The sequence below is a fragment of the Pongo abelii genome, chromosome 2 (genome assembly GCF_028885655.2).
Source record: "Pongo abelii isolate AG06213 chromosome 2, NHGRI_mPonAbe1-v2.0_pri, whole genome shotgun sequence".
Classification (NCBI taxonomy): domain Eukaryota; kingdom Metazoa; phylum Chordata; class Mammalia; order Primates; family Hominidae; genus Pongo; species Pongo abelii.
This window is the reverse complement of record NC_085928.1, coordinates 117,428,401-117,451,372: the sequence shown is the minus strand read 5'-3', so window position 1 is coordinate 117,451,372 and position 22,972 is coordinate 117,428,401. Positions and strand designations below refer to the sequence as shown.

Below are 22,972 nucleotides of genomic sequence, written 5' to 3'. Positions count from 1 at the left end.
GAAGTTATATTTGATTAAGCCTCTATGCCTAACTACCTATTTATAGAGAATACAGAGGAAAGGGAAACATGGTAAAGACTGGGAAATATTAAGCAACCCAGTTTCTTCAACATATATATTATAAGGAGAAAAAACATGAAAGAGGACCTATACATGAAAAGAGACTTAAAAGATTTATCAACTAATTCTAAGGCGTGAAACTTAACCTGGATCCTGATTTTTTTAAGTGTAAAAAAGAAAAATAATTTATGACATTTTGAAACTACTGAAATTTTAACATTGATTGGATATATAATATGAATTATTGTTAATTTTACAGGTGTGAAATGGTCTTTTGATTATGCTTTAAAAGAGAAACAATGGGCTGGGCAAAGTGGCTCATGCCTGTACTCCCAACACTTTGGGAGGTCAAAGAAGGAGGACTGGGCAATACAGCAAGGCCCCATCTCCACAGAAAGATTTTTAAAAAACAGCCAGGCATGGTGGCATGTGCCTACAGTTCTAGCTACTCCAGATTACTTGAGCACAGGAGATCAAAGTTACAGTGGGCTATGATCGTGCCACTGCACTCCAGCCTGGGGAGCAGAGCAAGATCCTGTCTGTAAAAACAATAAAATAAAATTAAATTAAAATATAAAACAAAATAGTTATTGTAATTCCAGGAGGAGGCACCAAAGACATTTTGAAAATTTTTATTAATACTGTATAATTATTATTGAATGGTCCTTCTCTACTCTCACTACCTGCTTCTGTAATGAAATACACCAGAGTGCCTGACCTCTTTGTGTATCTCTGAATATAAACATTCTACTGTATAAAGCAATAGTTGTTTAGAACAAGAGAGCTCGGGGTAAAGGTATGTTAGGAAGAGATACTGTCACAAAGTGTTCTGCATCATAGTACGTGAAGCAAATTTCCAGGGTATTAAAAAAAACTTAATACATTTTAGGTTTGAAAAGTACAAGGCCCGGGACAGTGGCTCACAACTGTAATCTCAGCACTGTGGGAAGCTGAGGTGGGTGGATTGCTTGAGCCCAGGAGTTTGAGACCAGCCTGGGCAACATGGTGAAACCCTGTTTCTATAAAAAAAATTTTTCTTTAATTAGCCAGGCGTGGTGGTACATGCCTGTAGCCCCAGCTACTCAGGAGGCTGAGGTGGGAGGATCACTTGAGCCTGGAGATAGAGGCTGCAGTGAGCTATACTTGTGCTACTCCACTCTAGCCTGGGCTACAGAGTGAGACCTTGTCTCCAAAAGAAAAAAAAAGGACAAGATTAAGAAAAAAACTCTATGCATACTAAAATAGCTCTATTACCTTCTAAAATGATGAAGGGAAAAACTAAGTTGGTTAAAATAGCTAATTATAAGGGTTTTCTTTATTTTTAAAAATGCTGAAGGATATTTGAGACGATGTAAAGATCATTCATTTTAGTAATGACCCTTAAATACTTAGCATGAGATTTTTACTCTAGTCTGCTAGAAGCAAAGAGCCAAAGACAGATAAGAAAAAATGTGTGGGACAGCAAAAAAAGGAGTCCAGAGGCTCTAGGAAAAGCATGATGGCTCACAATCTCCAAAAATAGCCTATGGGATATATAAGAAGAATCAAAGATATACATGTCTAGCATATATAATGCTCTTCAATGGGCCACTGTCAGTCCAATATGAAAACAACTAGAAGCCTCTTTTTCACCATCTAAATACCAATCCTAAATAAACAATTTTAGAGCAGTTTTAGATTCACAGTAAAATTATGTTTGAAGTACAGAGAGTTTTCATATACTCCCTGTCCCCACACATGCACAGTCTACCCTATTATAAACAACCCACAATAGAGTGGTACATTTCTTTCCATCACCGAACCAACATTGACAGATCACTATCACCCAAAGTCCAGAGTTTACATTAGGGTTCACTCTTGGTGGTGTACATTCTATGGTTTTGGACAAATGTATCCATACATGTATCCATAATAACATGTATCCATCATTATAATATGATACAGAATAGTATCACTGCCCTAAAAATCCTCTGTGCTCTGGTCTATTCATCCCTGTCCTCCAAACCCCTGGCAAACACTTCCTAACACTTTTTGAATGTGACCAAAACAGGCTGGAATGGGCATTTCTAATTCTCAAGGAAAGAAATTCCTATAAAGACTACAGTAATAATGCTGGCCTCTTAGAGGTTATATAAACAGCTTCTCTCCCTTTATTATGTGCAAATTCAGATTGTTGTTTCTAACAATTTATCAATATGCATTTCCTAAATTATTTTCTGGATTTTTATATTGGCAATGTAGTAGCAATCCATTTCTGGCAATAATACCCATTTGACCTCTGCTTGAACTGACATCAACCCTTCAAAAAGTCTAAAACATATGCTTTTAAAAGAATCCAATTTGTTTTCTGCAGTTGTCAAGGAGCAAATCTGGGCCTTGGACAATGTGTTATATTCTCCATCTGTACATTTTAACATTACAGCTTATAAACCTCTAAAGAAAACATCTTTCAGTTTCTGACCCACATCTCCAAATTGCTGATTTTAAATAACTGATTAAAGACTTCTATCCAATTATTTCGAAAATGGATTCTCTTGAACCATTCAGAAGTTCATAGAAAAAAAATGAATCATCTCTTTTTTTTTTTTTTTTTTTTGTGAGCAACATGGCTGTTTATTTCACCTGGGTGCAGGTGGGCTGAGTCCGAAAAGAGAGTCAGCAAAGGGTGGTGGATTATCATTAGTTCTTACAGGTTTTGGGATAGGTGGTGGAGATAGGTGGTGGAATCATCTTATTGAAAGTCTTTGGAGCTTTGCGGGAGTTCCAGTCACTTGTAACCAGACGAAATAAGTAACACTGTAATTACAGTCCCAATTAAGAGATAGAAAATGAAGATAAAACTTGAGTTGTATTCTATTTTCAGAAACTTAACAGAAGACATCAGCTTTTCCTTAAGAAAATATTTTTTTAAATAAAAAAAAATCATTCAGGGCCTGATATCTCATGGTGTTCTGTCAATTTCCTTGGGCCATTCAGTTTTGACTGAAACATCATTCCTAAATAAGTATGCTGCAATCTTCCATCACTTTGTAAGTGGCAGGCTTTTATTTTCTGCCCCAAGAGAAAATACAAGATAAGCATTACCTTTGATTTTTCTTCATTTTCTCTATAAAATTCTGCCATCTGTTCCTCCTGCTCTTCAATAACATCCTTGAGTGTGTCTACTTGGTAGATCAAATTGTTCTTCTCATTGTCTAACTGTGCATTGGAAACCATGGCTTTCTTGTATTTTTCTTCCACTTCAGACAAAGATTCCTAAATGAGAGTTAAGTCATCAGTCTGATATCTAAAATATGTTAATTGAATATATGCAATATAACAGGAAATTATAGCACTGCCACAAACACATAAAGATGTATTTTCATAAAATACAAGCGGTTTGGGGAACTCCTTGTTTAGTAACATGCATGTGAAACAGGAAGACAATAATAAGCCAATAATGCCTTTATAAGAACAATATGTGCTCTCTGTTCCCCAAGAAAACAAAATTAAGCAGCAACACAGCCTCTGAAAGATGAAAAGAAGTGCAAACAACATATATCTGTAAGAGTCATAAAATGAAGAATCATCAATATTTTCAGTAATTTTACTCTTATAATTTTAATAACAGACTGGTGTTCAGAACGCAGTGATACCACAGAATACAGCCTCTCTTTACATAGGTGAACTTCATACGCATTTGAATTTTGCCACTTTCTAGACAGTTGTTTTTAGTACTTTCCTGTTCTGCATAAACATGCCAATATAAAGATAAATATTTTTTCTAGCAATTATCCAAATTTCAATCATGTTTAAATAAGCAACACAAAAATGAATATTAAAAAAAGAGCTTGGCCAGGCACAGTGGCTCATCTCCGTAATCCCAGCACTTTGGGAGACCAAGGGGGTAGACTGCTCGAGCCCAGGAGCTCAAGACAAGCCTGGGCAACATGACAAAACCCTGTCTCTACAAAAAAAAATACAAAAATTAGCCAGATACAGTGGCGCACACCTGTAGCCCCAGCTACTTGGGATACTAGGTGGGAGGACTGATTGAGCCCAGGAGGTCAGGGCTGCAGTAAGCAGAGATCGTGCCACCGCACTCCAGCCTGGGTGACAGAGCGAGACCCTATCTCTATCAATAAAACAAAACAAAATAAGAGAGTCTGATCTAGTTTTGAAGTAAAAAAAAAAAAAAAGAAAAGGTACCACAAAATGCCTGAAATGTTATATATCTCAAAATTTTCTGCCTAAAATAGCTTACATATTTTTTTGTGTGTAACTGTATCTACTTTGGTAATTACTACTGCCTAGTGACTTTTTTAAAGCTAAAAAAAAATGTTTCACACAGGAAAAGTAATCATTTATGGAAATAAATTTAAAAAATACTAGCGCAAATGTTTATCAATGAAATGGAACTAAGAGCCCAGAACTTACATTTACAATCAGTTAATTTGGACAAAGGGGTCCATGTAACTCAATGGGAAAAGAATAAATGGTATTGGGACAAGTGGATACCCACAAACAAAAGAATGAATTGGACTCCTACCTCGCACCATACACAAAAATTAACTCAGCATAAGCCATAGATGTAAATGTAAGAACTAAAACAATAAAACGCTTCAAAGAAAATATGGACAAATCTTCATGACTTTGGGATACGCAATGGTTTTTTAGATACACCAAAAGCACTATAAACCAGCCGGGTACGGTGCCTCATGCCTGTAATCCCGGTACTTTGGGAGGCTGAGGCAGGTGGATCACTTGAGGTCAGGAGTTCAAGACCAGCTTGACCAACATGGTAAAACCCTGTCTCTACCAAAAATACAAAAATTAGCCGGGCATGGTGGTGGGTCCTGTAATCCCAGCTACTCAGCAGGCTGAGGCAGGAGAATTGCTTGAACCCAGGAGGCAGAGGTTGCAGTGAGCCAAGATCATGCCACTGTACCCCAGCCTGGGTAACAGAGCGAGACCCTGTCTCAAAAACAAACAAACAAACAAAAACCATTATAAACCAAAAAAAGACTTCACTCAAATATAAAACTTTTTTTTTTTTTTTTTTTTTTGTGATGGAGTCTCACATTATTGCCCAGGCTCCCAGTGCAACGGCGCGATCTCGGCTCACTGCAACCTCCACCTCCCGGGTTCACGCGATTCTCCTGCCTCAGCCTCCCGCATAGCTGGAATTACAGGCACACACCACCACTCCCGGCTAATTTTTTGTATTTTTTAGTAGAGATGGGATTTCACTATGTTGGCCAGACTGGTCTCGAACTCCTGACCTCATGATCTGCCCACCTCAGCCTCCCAAAGTGCTGGTATTACAGATATGAGCCACTGCGCCTGGCCCAAATGTAAAACTTTTATGCTGCAAATGATATGATCAAGAAAGTAAGAAGAAAACCCACAGAATGGGAGAAAATATTTATAAATCTTATATCTGATAAGGGACTTATATGCAGAATAATATATAAACAACTCTTACAACTTAACAATAAAGGACATACAAATCAATTTAAAAATGGGCAAGGACCTGGATATTTCTCCAAAGAGGATATGCAAATGGCAAATAAGCACAGGAAAACATGCTCAACACATTAGTCATTAGGAAAATGCACATCAAAACCACAATAAGATACCACTTCACACTCACTAGGATGGCTATAATCTATAATCAAAAATACAGAAGACAAGTGTTAGTAAGGATGTGGAGAAACTAGATCTCCCATATATTGCTGGTAGGAACATAAAATGGTACAGCTACTTTGGAAAACAGTTTGACAATTCCTCAAAATGTTAAATATAGTGTTACCACATGAGCCAGCAATTCTATTCCTAGCAATCTACCAAAGAGAATTGAAAAGATATGTCTACACAAAAACTTGTACACAAATGTTCACAGCAGCATTATTCATAATAGACAGAAAAGTATAAACAACCCAAATGCCTATCAACAGACAAATGGATTAACAAAATGCAGCAAATCCATACAGTGGAATACTATCTAGCCATTAAAAAAAGACTGACAGATAATATGACATGGGTGAATATTGAATATATTATGCTAAATGAAAGCCAATCACAAAAGACCACATATTGTATGATTCCATTTGTATAAAATCTCCAGAATAGGCGAATCTATAGAGACAGAAAGTTAGTGATTAGGGTTTCTTTTCTGGCTGATGAAAATGTTCTAAAGATGGGTTGTGGTGCTAGTTGCACAACTCTGTGAGTATGCTAAAAACTACTGAATTATATATTTTAAATGGGTAAATTTTTATGGAATGTGAATTATATCTAAATAAAAATATATACATACATACACATACACACACACACTTTTTTTTTTTTTTTTTTGAGACAGGGTCTTACTCTGTCACCCAGGCTGGACCACTGTGGCACAATCTCAGCTAACTGCAGCTTCGACCTCCCCAGACTCAGGTGATCCTCCCACGTCAGCCTCCCAAGTAACTGGGACCACAGGCACGTACTAGCACACCTGGCTAATTTTTTGTAGAGACAAGGTTGCACCATGTTGCCTGGGTTGATCTCAAACTCCTGGGCTCAAGTGATCCACCCACTTTGGCCTCCAAAACTGGATTACAGGTATGAGTCACCACGCCTGGCCACACACACTTTTAATAATGCTTCATAAACCAGAATTAAGTTGTCAGGGAAGATTTAAACTACGATTAGAAACAAATTTAACCAAAACAAAGAATATAAGCAAAGTCAATTATACAGTGCTCTAAATATATCTAAATGTATCTTACTATAATGCAGACTTTAGAATAATTCTCATCCGAGAGGCTAATAGAAGAAAAGTCATCACAACTCATGCCATATAAAACCACATGAACACCAGAATTTAAGATAGCTCAAGTACTAGATGCATGCACAAAATATATAATACAATAAATAAGACATAAATGTATCCAATGTAATCTTCCTTTAAACACTAGACCACAAAAGACTGTTTTAAACAGAAGGGTCAGGTATTTTAGTGATCTTAATCTCACTCACATAGTGATACCCATTTGGAATTGGTTTTACTTAAATGCTTTTTTTTTTTTTTGAGACGGAGTCTCACTGTGTCACCCGACCCGGAGTGCAATGGCGCAATCTCAGCTCACTGCAACCTCAGCCTCCCGGGTTCAAGTGATTCTCCTGCCTCCGCCTCCTGAGAAGTAGAGATTATACGCTCCCGCCACCATGCCTGGCTAGTTTTTCTATTTTTAGTAGAGACAGGGTTTCACCATGTTGGCCAGGCTGGTCTTGACCTCCTGACCTCAGGTGACCCACCCATCTCAGCCCCCCCATAGTGCTGTGATTATAGGCGTGAGCCACCATGCCCAGCCTTGAATGCTTCTAAGTCACCGATTTTCAAAGTGTGGGTTCCAGATCAGCAGCAACACCATCTCTTGGGAACTGGGTAAAAATGCAAATTTCCAATGCCATCCCAGACCCAATGAATAGAAAATCTGAGGGTAAAGTCTAGCAATCTGTATTTATTAAAAGCTCCAGGTGATTATGACACACACCAAAGTGCTGAAGCCACTGTGTTAATGCTTAAGGCTTAAGCATTGATTATCTACGCCCATATACTTCTAGAACAAGCCTTCACAACCCTATGACCAAAACTGTCAACCAAATTGTGAGCTATCTGAATTCAGGGACATGATACCTTCATTGTTTTATTCTCAGTCACTTCATAAATCAGTCAATTTACAGCTGATGGCAAGACTTACCCCTACAGTCTATTAACTCTTGACAGTTCTTTCTGGGATTACTGAAGTTAAAGCTATTTCTCTCCTTATTCTTACTGTCCTTCTAAGAATTAAAGGCATGGGCAATATTTAAAAGAACATTGGCCAGGCTCACACCTGTAATCCCAGCACTTTGGGAGGCAGAGGTGGGAGGATTGCTCGAGCCCAGGAGTTGTAGACGAGCCTGAGCAACATGGTGAGACTGCATTTAAAAAAAACAAAAAGCGCAGGGGTCAAGCATGGTGGCTAATGTCTGTAATCCCAATGCTTTGAGAGGCCAAGGGGAAGAACTGCTTGAGCCCAGGAGTTCAAGACCATCCTGGGCAGCATAGCAAGACTCCATATCTATAAAAAATTAAAACATCAGCCAGGTGTGGTGGTGCACCCCTATAGTCCCAGCAGGCTTAGGCAGGAGGATCGCTTGAGTCCAGGAGTTCAAGGTGGCAATGAGCTACGACTGTGTCACTACACTCCAGCTTGGGTGACAGAGCAAGAGACCTTGTCTCTAAAAAAAGTTTTTAAATAAAAAAATAAAATTTTAATTTTAAAAAAAGTACCTAAGTAAAACATAAGATTTTCATTGGAGGTAAAAATAAATAATATAGATAAAGCAAAAGCCTTCCTTGACCATGCTCCCTCCAGAGGCACAAGCGCTACTGGTTTGGTAGATTATCTTTCAGGCCATTTCCTATTTGTTTACAGTATAAAATATATACCCTTGACTTCATATATATTTTTAATACAAATTATATACTCTACATTTTGTTCTATAGCTTGCCTTTTTTCAATACATCTTGGAAAGTTTTCAGTCACTATACATTTCCTATTGTTATTTATTGCTATAACTCTGTACTTAAATTTAATAAGGTATTAATTTTAATAGTTTTTAAAATGGGTTAATGGGTTTAGTCCTTTGACTTACAAAATCATTAATCTTTCATGAAACAGATCACCTAAATTTTACAATTAATATTTTACTGCATTTTCTGGGTAACAGTATACACTATATACTAGTACAGCAGGGGCAAATGCTGTATTAGTAATAATAAACTTTCCTGATAAAAGTATGGAGGGGAGAGTGGTTGAGAGCATCCCAAAGGCAAACATAACAACAGTAATGTCACAAGCAATGAGCCAACATCCTTTTTCAATAGGATACATCATACCACCATGCTTGGTCACCAATCAGACAATCTTTTCTTTATGGTTTTTTTTTCCACTTCAAGTGTCAAGGATAAATGTAATCTGAAGTCAAGTTCAATTATACTCTGGCATGAATTAGGAAAAGGGATCTCATCTGTTCAAATCTCAAATCTAATCTGTTCTTTTGTATTCTTCAAAGAATGCAATAAATGGTAGATCTAACATGAAAGGAAAAAACGTTTTAAATAAAATGCCAGTAAGAATGCCCCTGAATCACATGATTGCTTTCCTGATACACTGTTACACATGTGACTTTAATATAAGCATATTTATTTAATGTACCGATTTGTTTGATCCAAGATAATTTCAAAAGTCGTATCTCTAAAACCTTAAAAGAGAGATTAAATCCTGAAGATTACAGGAGTAAGATTAAATGAGAACATCAACTATTTCTGTAATTCTTCTGATATTTACTGACAAACTCATGCTGCCCTATCAGCAACTTGCAGGCTTCCCTCATGGGCACTTCCCATTGGACTTCTCACCTTTTTGGGTCCTGAGTCTTACTCTATTTCTCATGGACCATATCACTTGAATGAAGAGTTTGGCTGATAGTGGGGCTACTTCAAATCATGCCAGGGAAGATGACAAAACCCTTGCCCATGAAGTCCATGCTTTGTCCTTTGGATATATCCTGAGTCACCTTTCTAAATGTCTTGCTTTTTGCTTTTTTAGAGGTGTAATGTGTATTTTGCTTTTGTTTGTTTGTTTGTTTTGAGACAGAGTCTCGCTCTGTCACCCAGGCTGGAGTGAAATGGCACCATCTCAGCTCACTGCAACCTCCGCCTCCCAAGTTCAAGCAATTCTCCTGCCTCAGCCTCCCAAGTAGCTTGGATTACAGGCACCTGCCACCATGCCTGGTGAATTTTTTGTATTTTTGGTAGAGACAGGGTTTCACCATGTTGGCCAGGCTGGTCTCAAACTCCTGACCTCAGGTCATCCGCCCACCTCGGCCTCCCAAAGTGCTGGGATTACAGGCGTGAGCCACTGTGCCGCCCTGTAGTATGTATTTTGATTTCAAATCAGGACATACATGTGTTCAAATAAACTTCTGGTTTCTTCATAACAGGAGGCTTGAACTTCAGAATGAAATGTGAGGAAAAGAAGAGCATGATAACCAAATGCTATTTACAACCAAACTGTCTGCCTCACACATTTATATTGAAAAATGTCAGTGATCCTTTCTGGGAAAAGATAAAGACCATTTACATTTACCTCCAAATTCTTTAAGGCACTAGATCTGTGTCATCTTTTTTGACCTATAGGTTAAAAAAATCCAAGCCAAAAGAAAATATAGGCCTCATGCCTTCATGTTCCTTCCTCCAGGGGGGATATTTATAATAATGGTGTCTCAGTTGCTACTTCCTCCCACATTTAATACTGACTGAGTTTGGTAACAGAAATATGCAACACTTTTTCATTTAGCGTGGAAGAAATTTTGAGGTCCAATTCTCAATAAAAATATTCTTAGTATTATTTTAGGTGTTTGACCAATTTAATTTTGTATGGCTAAGACACAACAGATATACATGTATTTTACAAGGTTTTAAAACTGTAAAGGAGGCTGGGCGAGGTGGCTCACGCCTGTAATCCCAGCACTTTGGGAGGCCAAGGCAGGAGGATGGCTTGAGCCCAGGAATTCAAGACCAGCCTGGGCAACATAGTAAGATCCTGTCTCTACAAGAAAAATAAAAATGAAAAAAAAAAAAAAACTGTAAACGATATCTTGTGTGGAATATTCAAAAACTGTACTACACATTTAAACATAAGCAGAGATTGAAAGTTCACCATTCCTATGCACTGCAGGTTAAGCACATGCTTGAAAGACAAACACTGTTAGTAAAGCTATGTGCAGTTGGTTAACAGAACTTGCAAAGCCACCATTGCCAACACTTCTGCATACAGAGCATGCTTGGGCTGCAGAATGGGCCCTGATACCTTTAGTTCTTTAAGCCCCTGCATGTATCTCCCTTCTACATCCTGTATCTGGTCCTTAAGGTCATAGATATCCTGCAGGACATAGGAATGAACCACTGCATAAAACCATGCACAAACATATCTTAAATTGCAAAGGATTCAGATGAAATGTGACTCACTTTTGTATATTCCAGACTAAAAGCAGAGAAATCAAAGTACAAAAACATAACTCCCACTCCCAACCACTGAAAAGGGCAAATAGGTCAGGGGATAGTGGGACTAGGGGAAGGTCTAGAGTAATCAATCTAATGTTAAATATTTTCTTGGCATTAAATTCTGTTAATAACAGTGTAGCAAATGGGGACAGGGCTATATATGGAGGAAAAAGCTATATAAATTATAATATTTAAAATCATACAACTTTTAATATTTTATAAATCACTTAAAATTTTTTTAGCACAATGCTTCACCTAGAACTAGTAAAATATACAGTAAATTAAAAAGAGGTGGCAAATTTTAATGATTCATGCAAAAGTTTTAAAAAAATATAATAAATGAATATGAACAAAGTTTTCTTTCAATGACTTGGTTACTGGCCACAATTAACTTGAGAGAAAGGGAGTAAAGGGAGGGAAGTTAAACATTTTGAACAGAATGTCAAATGAGATATTCTATCCTGAGGATACCATTTAAATGATGAGAAAAGCACTTGCTCCAAATGTTACCATAATCCTTATAAGAAAAGTGAAACAGGTCAAATTTTAAATGGAAAATATTGTTTCCCTGTGCCTGACCTTGTTATACAAGGTCTATTCTGAATGCTCAATTTATGTCCGAAATAACTGCACAGGGCCCTAAATACAATTCTGCAATTACAAGCAGGATCAATTATTAAAGACTGATTATACACATTTTTGGTATTATATTTTCCCTTCCTCCTTCATTGCCTCTCCAGTAGGTTTGAATGTCTTTTACTCATCGATTCATTCAATACACATTTATGAAGGACCTATTTAGGAGGCAGATGGTAGGATACAAAAATAACACTTCCTTCGAGAAGGTCATTCTCTCAAGAAAAAACAAGCAACAAGTAGTATGACAAAAGCAAGCTAAGCCTAAGGCTGGAAGGCCTTGTCCTCATATCCTTTTGTCCCATTAGAATGCAGTAGCTAAAGGCAAGAGTTTATCTTATTCGACTTTCCACCCTGGCACTTATGTCTGGTACGCAGTAAGAGCTGGTAAGAGCTCAATTAATACTGACACCTTCAAACCAATGGCCATGCTGGCCTAGGTGCTCTCCTTCTCTGCCACTGTTGCAAGCCTCTCTATCCTCCCCTAACCCCCCAACCCATTTTCACAAGTAAGACTCCTTTTCCAACCCTACCGACAATTTTGTTTTTTTTTTTGAGATGGAGTCTCACACTGTCGCCCAGGCTGGAGTGCAGTGGCGTGATCTCGGCTCACTGCAACCTCTGCCTCCCGGGTTCAAGCAATTCTCCTGCCTCAGCCTCCCAAGTAGCTGTGATTACAGGTGGCTACCACCACGCCCAGCTAATTTTTTGTATTTTTAGTAGAGACGGGGTTTCACTATGTTGGCCAGGCTGGTCTCAAACTGCTGACCTCATGATCCACCTGCCTTGGCCTCCCAAAGTCCTGGGATTACATGGGTGACAAATTTTTTTTAAGGGTAGTCAAGTGAAGCAATGAAGGTGGAGAAGGAACAAATAAATCTGTAACTGCTTGTGATCAATTACGTGTAAACACTACTGCACTCAGACCAGCCCCTACCTACAATCTTAGTCACCACCTGTCCTCTACCTCCCCTCCAGTGAAGAGGGGACCTCCAGTCCAGGCAAGCTCATCCATCTGAGTCCTGGACTCTCCTCTCACCCACTCAGGCATTTTGATCTGTCAGTTACCCCTGTCTCCTTCCTCAACCTTCATCCTCTCTCTACTGGTTCAACCCAACCAAAGAAAATAATAATCACTCTCACCTTTAAAAGAAAGCTAAAAACATTTTCTTAAATTTCTCTCTCCCTACCAATTGCCCAACCAATTCCCAGTCTCTCGTATTCACTCCAGAGCAAGTGTCTCACATTTTCTCCCCTTGCAGTTTTGACTTGCTCACCTCATCCTCACTGTTGAACCACAGGGTTACTGAACTTCTGGCCTGCAATGCTTCCTCTGACTGTGATCAAAGTTATTTTTTAAGAATGCAAAGCAGATAGTATTGCTCTCCTATTTAATATCCCATAGTTGTCAGGGTAAAACTGAATTCCTTTCAGGCTAGCATACAAGATGCTTTGTGATTTGGCCCCTCACTACTTTTCCAGCCTTCTCTTACACGCTACTATTCTTCACTTCTCATGCCACCTTCTGGCAACTTTGCTATACAGGTAGCTTTCTGGGTTCTCTGAATGCACCTCTTTGAGAAAGCCTTCCCCCTTCAATTACTTTCCTTGGTTAATTTTTATTTTTCCTTCAAACTTTAGCTCAGAGTTTGTCTTTTCTGAAAAGCCTTTTGTTACCTCTTCTCCTAGTCCAATTTAAATGATGCTTTCTTGAATTACCTTAACAGCCCCATTCTTGCTACTACCATTGTATAACACCGTCTGGTTTTATTGGTTTGTATCAGTTTGTCTTCTCTATGAAAAAGGGAAATCCTGAAGGCCAGAACATATTTTGCCTCTTAAATCTCCAAGGCCAAGTGCTCAATAAATCTTGAATGAACAAATGTATGCAATTTCTCTCACTACCCCTTGCCTCACAAACAGCAGGTTCAGCAAATAAAATATATATTTTTAAAGTTCTCTTTTTCCAAGTAAAGGGGTTAATAAGGATGGAGACTTAATTAATGAGTCAAATAGCTTTTCATTACCTCAGGTATTTCTGTTACCCAAATATTATTACACTTCTATTACTATGAAAAACTGAGAGATAACTATATTCAGGCAGCTGAATACCACCAAGGCTCAAAAGACTAATAATTCCCACAATCTAGTTCTTTGTACACCCACATATTTTCCATTTAAAACATGGCCAGTTGTTTCTGAGAGAATTACTTTTACATACATTACAAAGTGGTTTTTTTTGGCATTTGTAAATTAGCAGAAATTCCAACACCATCAAATTTTCAGGAAAGAGGACAGAAAAAAGAACTATCTAATCTCCTTCCTTTCAAGCTCTGAAACACTTCAGTCACACTTTTGTACTGTACTTATTTTTTTAAAAATAAATCATATTCCTTCTTTCTACTAAGTCACATTAAAGGTTAAAAGTTCCAGTATATTACCAAGAAGTCAAAAAATTGCTTTTAAAAAGAAAACCAAAAACTTCAGTTTACCCGCAATTCACTTAATGAAGTGTCTGGATCTATTAAGCTGCTGGTGTCCCCACTTCCTCGTCTGGATGAGTTTCCACTTAGAGGGGTTGTTGCTGAGGCAGAATTTCGAGATGAAGGCTAGAAAGAGAAATATGACCCTTCTAAGTCTCATTTCTTTAAAAATATGTTTGCTGTGGAAACTAAAAACAGGGCAGGGTGGTTGAGGGAAGATGTGGGTTTCAGATGAAGAAGTTACCATGTGTAATCAATGGTCAATTTAGATTGGCTTTGCAGGTATCCAGGTATACAGAGAAGGGCCCAAGCATACTAAGCAAAATTTCATGACACAAATACCTTATCAAAATTTATAATTCATAATAACCAAAAAGAAAATCGTTTTTATGAGGGTTATTTTCTAAGTTTATCTTTGCTATCCTGTAAACAATACTGAAGTGAGCATATCAGATTAACTTAAAGCAGTTTTAGAATTTTATAACTGATATGCTAATCAGCACTTGCCCTTTTTAACTTCTGAACTGCTTATCAATCTCTTCTTTCTCTAATACTCTGTTGAGTTGATAAAGATGAAGATACTATTTGCAGCAGAGAGCAGCAACACTGGATATCACTATGAATGTAGACTGTTCTTCCCAAAATTCATTTAAACGTGAGATTATGCTATTGATTAATAAACTGCATGAATCTGTGCTGTCCAATATACTTGCGATTAGCCACATGCAGCTACTGAGCCCTTGAAATGTGGTTAGTCCAAATTGAGAGTTGCGTATAGGATACATACCAGATTTTGAAGGCCGTAGTGTAGAAAAAAGAATGAAATATATCTCATTAATTATTTTATTTTATTTTTTTTTTTTTTTTTGAGGTGGAGTCTCGCTGTTGCCCAGGCTGGAGTGCAGTGGCATGATCTTGGCTCACTGCAACCTCTACCTCCCGGGTTCAGGCAATTCTCCTGCCTCAGTCTCCCAGACTGAGGAGTAGCTGGGACAACAGGCACGCAAAAACATGACTGGCTAATTTTTTTTTGCATTTTTAGCAGAGACAGGGTTTTACCGTGTTGGTCAGGCTGGTCTTGAACTCCTGACCTCAAGTGATCCACCCGCCTTGGCCTCCCAAAGTGTTGGGATTACAGGCATGAGCTACCTAGTCTGGCCTAGTAATTTTATATTGGTTATATGTTGAAATAGTTTGGATATTTGGATTAAATAAATTACCTAAATTAATTTTACCTGCTTCTTTTTACTTTTTAAATGTGGCTACCAGAAAATTTAAACTTACATATAAGTTCGCATTTGTGGCTTGCATTACATTTCTACTGGACAGAGTTAATTTATCTTTCTTGGGTATAGCATAAAATTAATCTTGATAAATCATCTCCCTGACTTTCTAAAAATACTTTCAGAAGAAAGAGACTTTAATACAAAGCAAATTCTAGAAAGGAGTTATTTTACTTCAAGAAACAATTTATATATAAAAGGAAAAAATATCTCAGAGTTTGTCACCACCATTCCTAAAGAAACTTCATTTTCAGTGTTTACTAGCTTCTTCTCAGGATCAATTTCTAGAGGAATGAAAATCAAAAGAGCAGCCAAAAGCTAAAGAGGTGACATTCAAGGAAATAAAATGCAGTGCCTCTTCTCTTCCCAGGGCCTCACATGATTTAACTTCGAAGGAATTTTGGAGGGTCAAGGACAGGAAATAGATGAAGGGAGGAAGAGCAGCTACATCAGACCAATTGTTGTAAAATAAATAATGAACAAGTTACAGATAGCAAGTTTAATTGACCTTGGGAATTTCCCTTAGGAATTTACATACTCACTCTTGTATAATTTTCAGCATACTGTTTGTCAGATTTTTCATCCAACTAGAAAAGAACAAAGATAAAAATCAGGAAAGATCTTAGCAAGTTGACTTTTTTTAGGAGGAAAAAAGTGATCTTGAGTTTTCCAAGTTCAATGATGTTTGAAGCCTAAAAATAAACATATTAAAAATGAAATAAAAATTCCAGTATAACATAAGATAAAATGTCAGCAACTTTAATTTTTATCCCAAGGAAGACACTGAGTAAGCAATCTATGTTTACTCAAAAGTTTAGAACTTTTGGGTAAATTTTCTGTTTAAGGTATTTAAAACAAATTAAAGAAGGCTACATATAAAAAGTTTTAGCACTGCAAATGTTAATACAAAAAAAGCTTGTACATATCAAAAAGAAAAGTCTGATAAAACCAAAAGTGAAAAACCTTTATTTCTAAACATTATTAGGACACAGGACACATAGATAAAGACTAGTACACTCAGCCAAAAAAGTTCAGATTAGATTAAAGCATGTTAAATATGTCACCAAAATATTTTCCCCCACATCAAAGATTTTTTATTTTTTTCAGTAATATATGCACGTGACCAAAAAAAAAAAAAAATCAAACAGCACAAAAGAGTATGAGTAGGGCTCTCTCCCTACCATGCCATACCCTGACCACCAGTCTCTAACAGCAACCAACCACAAAGTCTTTAAAAAATTCTAGTAAGTGTCCCATATATGTTCTACATCTTCTTTTTCCCCTTACCAAGTCTCAGAGATTTGAGAAAGTACTTCATCTTTCTTCATAGCATTTATCACTCCCTGACACTATGGTATTTATCCATTTATTTATCGTCTGCTCTCTTTCTATAATGTAAGCTCTATATCAGTATGTTCTTTTCCGTACTCCTAGTATCAAGAATAGTGTCTGGCATACAGAAGGGCTCAAAATTTGTTGGATGAATGAATAAATCATACCACATCTATACTAATAGACTTTCCTCATTTATTTTAAACAGCTTCATAGTAGCCTGTTATCTCAACTTGCCACAATTAAATTAACCTATCTTCTGTAGATAGGCCTTAAGGTTGTTTCAGATAGTATTTCAAGAAGGGAGGTACCTTAAAAGTCTAGTCCAAACCCTGAGTTTTATAGCTAAGGAAAAAGAAATTCAGAGGTGACAGATTTTGCTGAAGGTTGCAGAGCTGAATCCAACCCTTAGTTTTGTAAATTTTTAATTCAGTGTTCATATTGTTTACCTGAATATATATGCTATTCCAATTATCATCAAGAGAAAAAAGGCACATAGGGATGTAACTAAATGAAAATAACTCCAACTCCTACACAAACCTTCTAGGCCCAATCTAGAGAAGAGATCTGAAAACCTTTCTCAGTTAATTATTAAAACATGAAACATCACTTCTGGCTCTACTCAGATCATTTTACCCTAACTTCCACATATCTGAAAGTTTTTAGTGTCCTTTTTATTACCCACACTTATGTTTATAAATATTCTTTATTATGATGATAGTATTACATCAGTAATATAAACACTATTTTTAGACATTTAACTCTTTGTTACTTCTTGGTGTAAAAACTCTGAAAAAGAAACTAATTTTAGTTCATTTTAATTTTTAAAACAACATATAAATGTTTCAAAGCAGGTAATGACAGCGATTGAAATGGTTTTTTTTTCTTACTATACTTCAAGTTCTAGGGTACATGTGTACAACGTGCAGGTTTGTTACATATGTATACATGTGCCACGTTGCTTTTTTTAATTTTTTTTTTTTTTTTTTGAGACAGGGTCTCACTCTGTTACCCAGGCCGGAGTGCAATGGTGCGATCTTGGCTCACTGCAACCTCTGCCTCCCAGGTTCAAGCTACTCTCCTTGCCTTAGCCTCCTAAGTAACTGGGATTACAGGCCGCCATCACGCCCGGCTAATTTTTTTTTGTATTTTTAGAAGAGATGGGGTTTCACCATGTTGGCCAGGCTGGTCTCGAACTCCTGACCTCAAGTGATCCGCCCACCTCAGCCTCCCAAAGTGCTGAGATTACAGGCATGAGCCACCATGCCTGGCCTGAAATTTGTTTTTAAATACTATATTGCCAATTATTGCCATAAAAAGGAATAATCCTTTTACACATCTATACTGCATTGCCCAATATTTAATGTATTATTATTCAAGATGAAAGAAATATTATATTTGAATAAACTGCCTTATCTTCCTGAGTATTTTCCAACTCTTTTCTGCTAATGTGTTAAAGAGAAAAGCACACAGCATTCAAAATTAAAAGTCTTCTAAGCTTATTTGAAATCCTTCTTCATACCCACTTCTCACAAAAATGACCTCCAAACTCATCCAGTTTTTAACAGACTGTCCCTGGAATAATCTTATATTTCAGAGGTTGCATCACTGAACTAATCCATCACAATGTTGACTCTATTGCTTTCACCATCTTCTGAGAGATCCCAATTGTCGGAACCCAAACTGATCATGCACCAAACCTCGGAGACTGTCAAGCCAGCAAAAATTACCCAAAGCAACCATGCCATAGTTCTCTTATTTTGGCTACAATAACTTGGCAAGTTCTCACTTCTTAGACTTGTACTATATTGTGTGCTGTCTTCCATTTAGACAAAAACCTAGCTGAAACTTGGTATTCTAAAAGCCCAATAGGATCCAACAGCCAAGAGTTCTACATGGTTGCAATGTAATAACAAGCTAATGTTCATAATGATGATCTAGAGTCTGCCAGATCCAAAAAAAAGTTTTTTAAACAGAATAAAATTTAATCATATTTAATATATTAAGGTGTAAAACTGTAGTTTAATAAAGTATTTACAGTGTAGTTTCTTCAATGCAGTCATTGGGTCTTGATCCTTTGTTAATTTCTAATTTATATATATACTAACTTGATAATGCTACTCAAAAATTGTTTGAAAAAATATCTGATTCCACAACCACAGAAGGGAAGACATCAATTGATTTTAACAATTTCCTAAAGCAAAACTGGCTAAGGATTCCATTTAGAAATGGTTTGATTATTAACAATCAGCAAAATTTCAGTTTTGCTTAAAACACATTTACATTTGTTTGCTTTATTGTAGCCTGACTTACAAAACAGAAATAAAGCCAATGTAGAAGAAAATAAGAGGCTAGAACCACCAAAAATATTATATAGGCTTGCAGAATCATGACCTGGCACCCTTTCTCAGCACCTCCTAGCTCAGAAGTTATAAACTATTAGTCTAAAAACATATTTAGTACACAATGAGGTAACCAGAAAATGTCTTTTAAAATTCTGAATTCATTGCCAGCATTTAAAAATCATAATATTTCATGTTGAAATATTTCCAGGTCACCTTTTTTTGAAAGTGGGAGGGGAGGGAGGTCTATCAACATCAAGTCCCCTTTGTATTCCTCTACAAGATGAGTTGGACTACAGCATACCCTTTAAAAGAAATACTACTAGAGAAAGTTATTTGCTCCAGAGAGAGGCCCAGAAAATACTGTAGGCTTTGCCAGGAGGCAAAATTAAGGATAAGGTACTGATATGTAACCATTTAAAAATATACAAATCACCTGTAATGCCAGCGCCTTGAGAGTCTGGGGCAGGAAGATCACTTGAGCCCAAGAGTTTGAGGCTGCAGTGAGCTATGATGGCTCCACTGCACTCCAGCCTGCAAGACAGACCGAGACCCTGTCTCTTTTAAAAAAAAATATGTATGTATATGTATATATATATGTATACACGTGTGTGTCTGTGTGTGTGTGGATACACAAATACATATAAATAAACCAGTAGCTTGCAGACTATAAAATAACAGGGGTTAGCCAGATTTGTAAATCCCTGCTCTAGAGAACTTTTTCCTTATGTTAAAGAGTTACAGTTAACTAGCAGGGGCAGGGGGAGATTTTTTAAACTGTCAGCATTTTCACTTATATGTAAGTACTAAAGTAAATCATCACAAAATAAATGTAAGGAAGACATAACTATTAATTCAGATATTATAAATTAAGAGGCTGACAGAATTCAGTTTTTAAGAGAACAGATGTAAACAGTAAGTTTATTTGTCCATACTTACGGGGGAAAAAGGGGATTACTAGGCAATTTAATATAAAGGGCAGTATTTCAGGGGAATGACTTGGAAACCAGTCTTCTAACTTTGTATGCAGAGAGTTATTGATTAGACCCACACCAAGATGATACTGTTGCACAGCCAGATTTGAGAACCAATGATCTGGAATGCTTAAGAACCACACATAAAATTATCTTCTAGAATTAAAATAGTTCAGAAATAGCTATTTAAATACGATCAGTGAAATGCTAATTATAAATAATTATTTCTTCATTTAAAACTACTGTCTAACATTTCTCTTAAGAAATTGTTGGCTGGGCGCAGTGGCTCACACATGTAATCTCAGCACTGGGAGGCTGAGGTGGGTGGAGCATGAGGTCAGGAGTTCAAGACCAGCCTGGCCAAGATGGTGAAACCCTGTCTCTACTAAAAATAAAAAAAATTAGCCAGGCGCGGTGGCAGGCGCATGTAATCCCAGCTACTCGGGAGGCTGAGGCAGGAGAATTACTTGAACTCGGAGGGCAGGGGTTGCAGTAAGCCGAGATCGCGCCACTGCACGCCAGCCTAGGCAACAGAGTGAGACTCCGTCTCAAAAAAAAAAAAAAAAAAAAAAAAGAGAAAGAAATGTTGGCCAGAAGTGATGGCTCATGCCTGTAATCCCAACACTTTGGGAGGCTGAGGCAGGTGGACTGACTGAGGTCAGGAATTCGAGACCAGCCTGGGCAAGACGGCGAAACCCTAGCTCTACAAAAAATATAAAAATTAGCTGGGCGTGATGACACACGCTTGTAGTCCCAGCTACTTGGGAGGTTGAGGTGGGAGGATCACTTGAGCCCAGGAGGTTGAAGCTGCAGTGAGCCGTGATCGCACTGCTGCACTCCGGCCTGTGCGACAGTCTCAACCCTGTCACCAAGAAAAAAAAGAAGAAGAAAGAAAAATGCCACCTCTCACCCCCTCCAAAGTGCTTGACAATCAGTACAATCAGTATAGCCTTGGTCCATGGGCAAAACAACACTAATGCCAGCAAGAGAGGAGAAGCGTCAGAGAGAAAATCAGACTGGTATTTTGAGATGAGCAGGTAGATCCTAAGTTGTTGGCTGGAGTTCATTCATTAAGACAAATGCCCCAAGGACAATCCTTTCCTAAATTCAGTTCCTGATGAATGTGGAAGCAATGGATAGGCACACTTCTTCAGAACAATGCCATAATCCAAATATTTAAAATATATTCAGATTGTTCCTGGTTAGTACAAATTAGTGACACTTTACTAAGCGGTGTATTTCATTATTCAATTTTCTAAGTCTACCTATCACTTTATAGATTCACTAAAGTCAAAAAGGAAAATAATTTTTTTAACCAATAAGGAATGTCTGAATAAGGGCTAGGTATTAGATAATACTAAGGAATTACTTATTTCATTAGTGATGATAATGATATAAGAGATCTGAAAAAATGTTCAGTTACAGATACATATTGAACTGTTTATTGGGAAATGACATAACATGGGATTTGCTTTAGAATAATTCAGGGAAAAAAGGAAGGCAGAGGGAAGAAATCAATGAAACAAAATTGGCAAAATATCGATAATTGTTGCAGATGCTAATGGGTTCTATGCGGAGATTTTTCCACAGAGGGGGAAAAAGTTTTTTTTTTAAAAAAGGACATATTAATAAATACATTCCAAAACAGAGCAAATGTGTTTGATTTTAACATGTTCAAACAATTCTTTTTTTTTTTTTTTTGAGATGGAGTCTCACTCTGTTGCCCAGGATACAGTGCAGTGGTGTGGTCTCGGCTCACTGCAACCTCCACCTCCTAGGTTCAAGTGATTCTTCTGCCTCAGCCTCCAGAGTAGCTGGGATTACAGGTGTGCGCCCTCACACCCAGCTAATTTTTTTTGTATTTTTAATAGAGACAGAGTTTCACCACGTTGGCCAGGCTGGTCTCGAAATCCTGACCTCAGGTGATCTGCCTGCTTTGGTCTCTCAAAGTGCTGGGATTACAAGTGTGAGCCACCATGCCCGGCCCAAACAAATATTTCTTAAGACAATAAATCAAGTTCCCACTTTTATTATAAAATAGCTAACATATTAGCTGTTAGTCACAAGCCTGGGACAACATAACCAACCATCCCATGCAATACACTCACGCTGGACAAATCTGGGATACTGATGTCATCCACCTCGGAGACAACACTTCCCCTACGATTGGAGCGACTGAAATAATCAGCGGCAGATACCTTTCAGTCAGAAAAAAAAATGAGATGCTTTAAAGGTTAAGAAAAAAGAAAGAAAAAAATAAGAACATTGGCCAATTAGGGAAAGGTTTTTTAAAATTTTGATGGGTGATAAAGTACCAAGAAATAAAATGAGGAAACTGCTGCAATTAACCTACTCAAAAAAATAAAAAAGAAAAGGGGTTCCTAAATGAAATCACAGCTCTATCATCAGCTTTTTTACTCATCTTAACTAGAGTCCTATGCTACAGAGAACATTTACTTCCTGAAGACCAGCAAATCTCTCACGTTTAAGATATTCATCACCCTGAACAGAGGCATTTCTAGGTCAGTATCTACCTCTACTATAATTCTCAAAATTTATAATTCATTATAGCTATCAACTCTGTTAAGAATATATATGCTGAATGCAGAATTATTTGCAGGGTGTTTACTGCACCTTTTCTCAGTTTACACAGTTCCCCTTTTTTTATATTCCCAAAGACCAGGAAATATAAGACAAAATAATGAAGGAAATCAACTATACCGGCCTCTTTTTAGTTCCCCAAACACACCAGTTCTCCCTCACCTTAGGCCTTGGCACTGGC

At 37.4% G+C, this 22,972-nt stretch overlaps 1 protein-coding gene across 10 annotated transcripts in view; it reads right to left on the bottom strand.

The window, feature by feature from the left end:
* LRRFIP2 (LRR binding FLII interacting protein 2) overlaps positions 1-22,972 on the bottom strand; it is a 100,494-nt gene that overhangs the window by 27,648 nt on the left and 49,874 nt on the right. For 5 of the 10 annotated variants that reach the window (XM_054552352.2, XM_054552355.2, XM_054552356.2 and 2 more), the window contains 3 exons: positions 16,085-16,129; positions 14,269-14,385; positions 3,145-3,315 (listed from right to left, as the gene is read on the bottom strand). In XM_054552352.2, the coding sequence (XP_054408327.1) occupies positions 3,145-3,315; positions 14,269-14,385; positions 16,085-16,129 (333 nt within the window). Of the gene's footprint in view, positions 1-3,144; positions 3,316-10,946; positions 11,019-14,268; positions 14,386-16,084; positions 16,130-22,298; positions 22,389-22,972 lie in introns of all 10 variants that reach the window. The other 5 variants (XM_054552353.2, XM_054552354.2, XM_054552357.2 and 2 more) reach the window with 2 other exon arrangements.